Source organism: Primulina huaijiensis, unplaced genomic scaffold, assembly GCF_012295235.1.
Source record: "Primulina huaijiensis isolate GDHJ02 unplaced genomic scaffold, ASM1229523v2 scaffold40641, whole genome shotgun sequence".
NCBI lineage: Eukaryota > Viridiplantae > Streptophyta > Magnoliopsida > Lamiales > Gesneriaceae > Primulina > Primulina huaijiensis.
The window spans coordinates 14,934-21,033 of record NW_027359619.1 but is presented as its reverse complement, the minus strand read 5'-3'; the positions used below and the strand labels follow the sequence as shown (position 1 = coordinate 21,033).

Sequence of the window (6,100 nt, the reverse complement as noted above, 5' to 3'; positions counted from 1 at the left end):
TATTTATTTATTTATAAGATGTGATATATTATATATATTATATCCATTTAAATTTATAAATTTAAAAGTAAAGTGAATTCACTATCATTATTCCAAAAAAAAAAAACAATAAATAAATTCTTCCCACGAGGTCGTTTTGTTAGGAAGCAGTAGCTTTCCGTGTAGTTGGATTTAATGTTAAAATTACTCGACATTCAGAAATAGACCAACTCACTGCACTCCGATGACCAAACGTGTCAATCTCTGATTCGCTGTTGATCACTTTTATTTTAGTTTCGCACACTGCAGGTAAGGCAGTACTACCTGTATAAATTTTTTGGCCGGTGCCTTCCTTCCTCGCTTCTCTCCTCTCTGCGGCGGCGGAGTACAAAAGCCCCGGTGAAAATGGAAGCTCTTAGGTTCACGGGCCATGCACAATCGCCACTTTTTACTGCAGAATTCACCTTCAAAAATTCCTCCGCCGCCGTTAAGAGCACATGCATGAAGCCATCGATCCATGCCGCACTGTCGAAGTCGACGGCGGAAATTTTACCGGCCCTTGAGATTCCAGTTCCTAAGATGTCTCAACTGTCCTCGCCTTGGGACTCTGTGGGGCCTTCTTTGGAGAGAGTTTCTCCGAGTTCTCTGCAGTGCGAGAGCGGGTATTTGATACCGAATCTGAATCGCTCGGGCAACGGTGCGGCGAGTAATGGTAGCTTGAATGCAATGGAGTATTTGACGAATATACTGTCGTCTAAGGTGTATGATGTGGCGTACGAGTCACCATTGCAGCTGGCCACCAAGCTGTCGGACAGGTGGGGGGTCAATGTCTGGCTCAAGAGAGAGGATCTTCAGCCCGTATGTCTTCAATTTTATGCTAATATTACTTAATGTATGTGGCATATTTCTGCAAGTGTGTTGTTCAGTTCAAATACGGAAAAAAAAAACCCTTCCATATTTGCATGCAAGAAATTGTAGTCTGTAGATTGCCCAGGATTGAAATTCCAATATTTCAGCTGAATGTGGAATGATGGATAAAATAAGGCAAATTTTTCTTTGTCGAAAGTTTTTTTTTTAAATCCATTGAAATCATCTTGTTACTTGTATCATTATTGTTATTTTCTAACTTTTTGGGGGGATAATTGTCATGAAATGTTTGTAATGTTTCATTCTTGGTTAATCTCTACACTTTTTCTTCCGTATTTGGGTACAAATAAATTTGTTATTGATTGTGGGAAAGTTTTGGAATTTTATACCTGAGTTTTCCTAGCGTATTTTGTTTTGACTGAGCTTTTGATCGAGGAAAAAGAGAAGATGTAAAGCTCGTAGCTTTATGGTGCGGTGTGGTAGGAGATCTTGGAATGTGAATATTATATTATAATTCCCAGGTTTTTTCATTCAAGCTTCGGGGTGCTTATAATATGATGGCAAAACTTTCGAAGGAACAACTTGAACAAGGTGTTATATGTTCATCTGCCGGAAATCATGCACAAGGTGTGGCATTATCCGCTCGGAAACTGGGTTGTAATGCTGTCATTGCTATGCCCGTTACCACACCAGAGATTAAGGTTATTGTTTATTTAATTTTTCTTAATTGTTTATTTTTTTTCGAATTTTTTTCCTGATTGATATAACAATATTATTAAAACCTTTTTATCGATAGTGGAAGTCGGTTGAAGGACTGGGTGCCACTGTCATACTTGTAGGGGATTCTTACGATGAAACCCAAGCTTATGCCAAAAAACGAGCTGAAGAGGAGGGTCGCACATTCATTCCACCTTTTGATCACCCAGATGTGATCATAGGGCAGGGAACAGTTGGAATGGAGATCGTGCGGCAAATGAAAGAGCCTCTAGAAGCAATATTTGTGCCAGTCGGTGGCGGGGGCCTTATTGCTGGTATTGCTGCCTATGTGAAAAGGGTCTCCCCTGAAGTGAAAATAATTGGAGTGGAGCCATTTGATGCGAATGCGATGGCGTTATCTCTGCACCATGGCCGGCGAGTAATGTTGGACCAAGTTGGAGGTTTTGCTGATGGTGTAGCAGTCAAAGAGGTTGGCAAAGAGACATTCAAACTTTGCAGGGAACTGATAGATGGTGTAGTTCTTGTTAGCCGGGACGCAATTTGTGCATCAATAAAGGTCAATTTCCATTTGAACTGTTTGGGTTAATCTTTTTTCATCCTTCTTGATGCATTCTCACAGACTGCTGCTGTTATTGCATAGTTATGTTCTAAGTTTGTGCCAGTCTGCAAAATAGAGTGTGAAGCTGTATTTATTTGTTGGGACAATCTGTATGTGTAATGGTTTTATTCCATCTTTGTTCTCATATTCTCTTGTTATCTGGTTTTCTCCCTTTATTTGTCTCGTATTTGTTTTTGCCTTATGACAGGACATGTTTGAGGAGAAAAGAAGCATTTTAGAACCGGCCGGTGCTCTTTCTTTAGCTGGGGCTGAAGCTTACTGCAAGTTCTATGGAATTAAGAGTGCAAATGTTGTCGCGGTAACAAGTGGAGCTAACATGAATTTTGATCGACTGAGATTGGTAACCGAACTTGCGGATGTTGGTAGACGTCGTGAAGCTGTACTTGCCACTTACATGCCTGAGGAACTTGGGAGCTTTAAGCGATTCTGCGAGCTCGTGGGTTTTTTGATCCATTTAGGCCTTATATTTCCCACCATCTTAGGAAATGCATCCAAATTTACATGCTTCAATTGTCTATTTGCAGGTTGGACCGATGAATATTACCGAATTCAAATACAGATATAATTCAGAGAAAGAAAACGCACTTGTATTATATAGGTAAGAGATACATTTCACATATTTCTTCATATTACACACAGAAAAGTAAAAGTTAAAGAATTGATAATTAAGCGTTTAGACAGAGAAGCTCATTTAAATTAAAAGTACTTTTTTGGCAATTAAGGATTTAGATGGAGAAATACTTTAAAAAGTGACATTTGGTTGAACTTTTACTTTAAAAAATTCAAACACCATGATGCTAAAAAATGTAATTTTTAGGGCTATTGCTTCAGCTTCTTTATAAGAAACTTATGCGATATTTTAATTTTATCCAAACATAAACTGCATTTACTTTTTTAAGTAGAAAATCACTATAAAAAACTATTCCTTTATAAATTGTTTTTAAAACTAAGTGTTTTAGTATCCAAATTAGCTCCAAGTTATCTTTTCTTTTTATTTTCTCCAGTGTCGGGCTTCACACTAAATTGGAATTGGATGCGATGATAGAAAGAATGAAATCAGCTCAACTACTGACCATTAATCTTACAGAAAATGACTTGGTCAAAGATCATTTGCGGCATTTGGTTAGGGCCTTTTTAATTCTTTCTAAGATTTGATTGAGCTTGCAAACACTTTGTTTCATCAATCTTATTGCTGCTCATAGCCTTTTTTAAGACTTTATAGGAGCTAACTTAGCTTGAACAAAGTGACTTTTCTTTTACCTTTTGAATTTTGTATGTAAGCCTGAACCCAAGTTCATACTAGTTAAGAAATCATACAGGCTAGCTTATTCATCAATTTCAGTTCAATCTTGTCTTTGAGACGAGACAAGTATGAAACTTGGTCCCTATTGAACTCATTGAAAAGTTATCTTGAAAAGCTTGAGCATTTTCTTATTATATCGAACAAAGTAGATTATAAGCATTTATCTATGATGATTGCAATCATATATGAGATGAATGAAGGTTGTGGGAAGTTGCCACTCTTTATGTAGGATACGTTCCCAAAATATATCGGTTGCCAACTTTTATGTAGGCTACCTTCCCAAAATATATTTTGTTCGTACATGAACAAATTCAATCTGGAAACTCTTCTCCGTAGCTCAGCTTGTTAAGCAAACAAGCCTAGTTTGCTCATTAACTTGACATATGTACATCTTAATGTTGTGTAGCAGAGCCGCATAGTTGTCTTCCAGACTCGAACTTCTGCCATACCTGTTGAAGAATGCAATGCAGGGTGTGGATTCTGTTAGAATAAGAAGAATATAAAATTCAGAATAAAACATAGTCAGAATTTGTGAAACATTTGTGAGATTTTCAATAAGTTCTTTATGTGAAACAGCAACCTGCTGAAAGTAGGAGTGGCTGAACCTGATGCCTAATTGCTTAGACAGTTTCCTGAGCAATTCAGTTTCATCGGTTCGAGGTCCAACTTTTCATTTCGATATTGTACATATTATGGAAACAGAATTGTTTAAATAAAAAGGGCTAATGAGGGATCAGGGAAGGAACACAGATGTTTTGGTATTGTCAACATATTTCCCGTGGCGATTTTCTGCAAAAGACTGTTGTCGGATAAATTTGTCTGTTTCCCCTCATATGCTTGAGTCTGTACATATAGTATGAACATATATTTTACTCCTAAGGTAGATTGTTTTGCTTTGCAAAATCTCTATTTTTTTGGTTTTATAGTTTGTAAACGAACTTTAACATAAAAGATCAGGAATGTTTTCTTAATTTGGTGTAATTTTCTTTTGCAAAGTTTAGAGTACCACGCAAGATGATGAAACGTGGAAAAATCTGAATCTAGAACAAATGTAATGGTTATTTTATACTGAACTACAAACATGTTGAAATCATAGTTGGCAGCCTATCAGAGAGAAGCAAACAATCAACTATACGTCAAATTCATTGTAGAACATGAGCTTTGTTGCTCAATGTTTTTGTTTTTGTTGAGCCTCGTGCTACTCTTTGTGTAATGTGAAAGAGTGGAATATATGTTTTGGATTCGAATATTGATATAGTCATGCGGTTATTTTTACTTTTTTATAATGTATTCCTCCTCACTCGGATGTTTTAAAAATTTTACGTCCCTTGGAAGATGAGGAAGAAGACCACACGGCATATAATCCTGATATTCCATTTTTTGCCTGAAGTTCTACATGTATTGGTTAGAGTATACATTCGATTTGTATGCTTACTTTTTTTTACTTTTTCCAGATGGGTGGCCGATCAAATCTTGAAAACGAGCTTCTATGCCGTTTTGTTTTCCCAGAGAGGCCAGGAGCTTTGATGAAATTCTTGGATATGTTAAGCCCGCGTTGGAACATAAGTTTGTTCCATTACAGAGCACAGGTAATTGTGATGATCTTTAAAACATGCCGCCATCAATTTCATCCGTATGCATATGATATTGTTTATCTTTGTTATATATACCCTCACATATCTATAGGGAGAAACTGGGGCTAACGTGTTGGTTGGCATCCAAGTTTCGAAAAATGAGATAGACGAATTCAAGAATCGTGCAAACTGTCTGGGATATGAGTATGAAGTGGAAACCATTAACGAAGCATTCCAGCTCCTATAATGAGATGATGATGATGCCTGATTTCTAGATGCCAAATTCTCGGAAGGATACAAGGATTTGGTCGATACTTGGTTCTATGGTGTGGGAATTTGCAGTTGTATGTCCCCTGGAAGTTAAACATAAACTGTTGTGATCGTGGAGAGTTCAATGTATCTGTAGTAGCATCGTACTTGTAGCCCAGCTGAAATCGTGTGGCACCCAATCTTTTTCGTTACTCGTATGCTTTGTATCAAGAGATTGTCAAACAAGAATCACTTGTGATGGGAAGAAAATTCTTGATCGAGTGTTTGTAGTGTTATATATATGTTCCAATAAAATGATTCAAACATTATGTCTTAACACATGAGAATCGTCAATTACGAGTCAATACTGAATTAGGGTTGACCAAGTACGGTTTGGTTCGATTTTAGATGAAAATTTGAATCAAATATATTTTATTGGTTTTATAAATTAAAGTTGAATCAAGTCATGAGTTTTTAATAATTGTTAAGATTGAGACTTGGAACTAACTCACTCCAAAAGCTAGCTCAAGAGGGGAGGATTGTTCAAGTCCATATATACAACTCCCAGTTATTTTATCCAACCGATGTGGGACAACTAACACACCCTCTCACTCAAAAGGGGAGGATTGTTTAAGTCCATATATACAACTCTCAGGTATTTTATCCAACCGATGTGGGACAACTAACACACCCTCTCACTCAAGAGGGGATGATTGTTCAAGCCCATATATTCAACTCCCAGGTATTTTATCCAACTGATGTGTGACAACTAACACACCTTATCACGCTCAG

At 37.1% G+C, this 6,100-nt stretch overlaps 1 protein-coding gene across 1 annotated transcript; it reads left to right on the top strand.

Moving 5' to 3' along the window:
• Nucleotides 1-304: 304 nt before the first annotated feature.
• LOC140969307 (threonine dehydratase 1 biosynthetic, chloroplastic-like) lies at nt 305-5,589 on the top strand. The gene is made up of 8 exons (XM_073430621.1): nt 305-837; nt 1,368-1,547; nt 1,643-2,119; nt 2,370-2,618; nt 2,707-2,780; nt 3,187-3,304; nt 4,940-5,074; nt 5,172-5,589. The coding sequence occupies exons 1-8, from the start codon at nt 385-387 to the stop codon at nt 5,304-5,306; spliced, it is 1,821 nt and encodes a 606-aa protein (XP_073286722.1). The 5' UTR covers nt 305-384; the 3' UTR covers nt 5,307-5,589.
• Nucleotides 5,590-6,100: the final 511 nt, after the last annotated feature.

Excerpts from the sequence above, each read along its gene's own strand:
- LOC140969307 (XM_073430621.1), top strand. The coding sequence starts at position 385 with ATGGAAGCTCTTAGGTTCACGGGCCATGCACAATCGCCACTTTTTACT. Across the intron at positions 1,548-1,642 it reads TTACCACACCAGAGATTAAG|TGGAAGTCGGTTGAAGGACT; the intron begins GTTATTGTTTAT and ends TTTTATCGATAG. Across the intron at positions 5,075-5,171 it reads TGTTCCATTACAGAGCACAG|GGAGAAACTGGGGCTAACGT; the intron begins GTAATTGTGATG and ends ACATATCTATAG.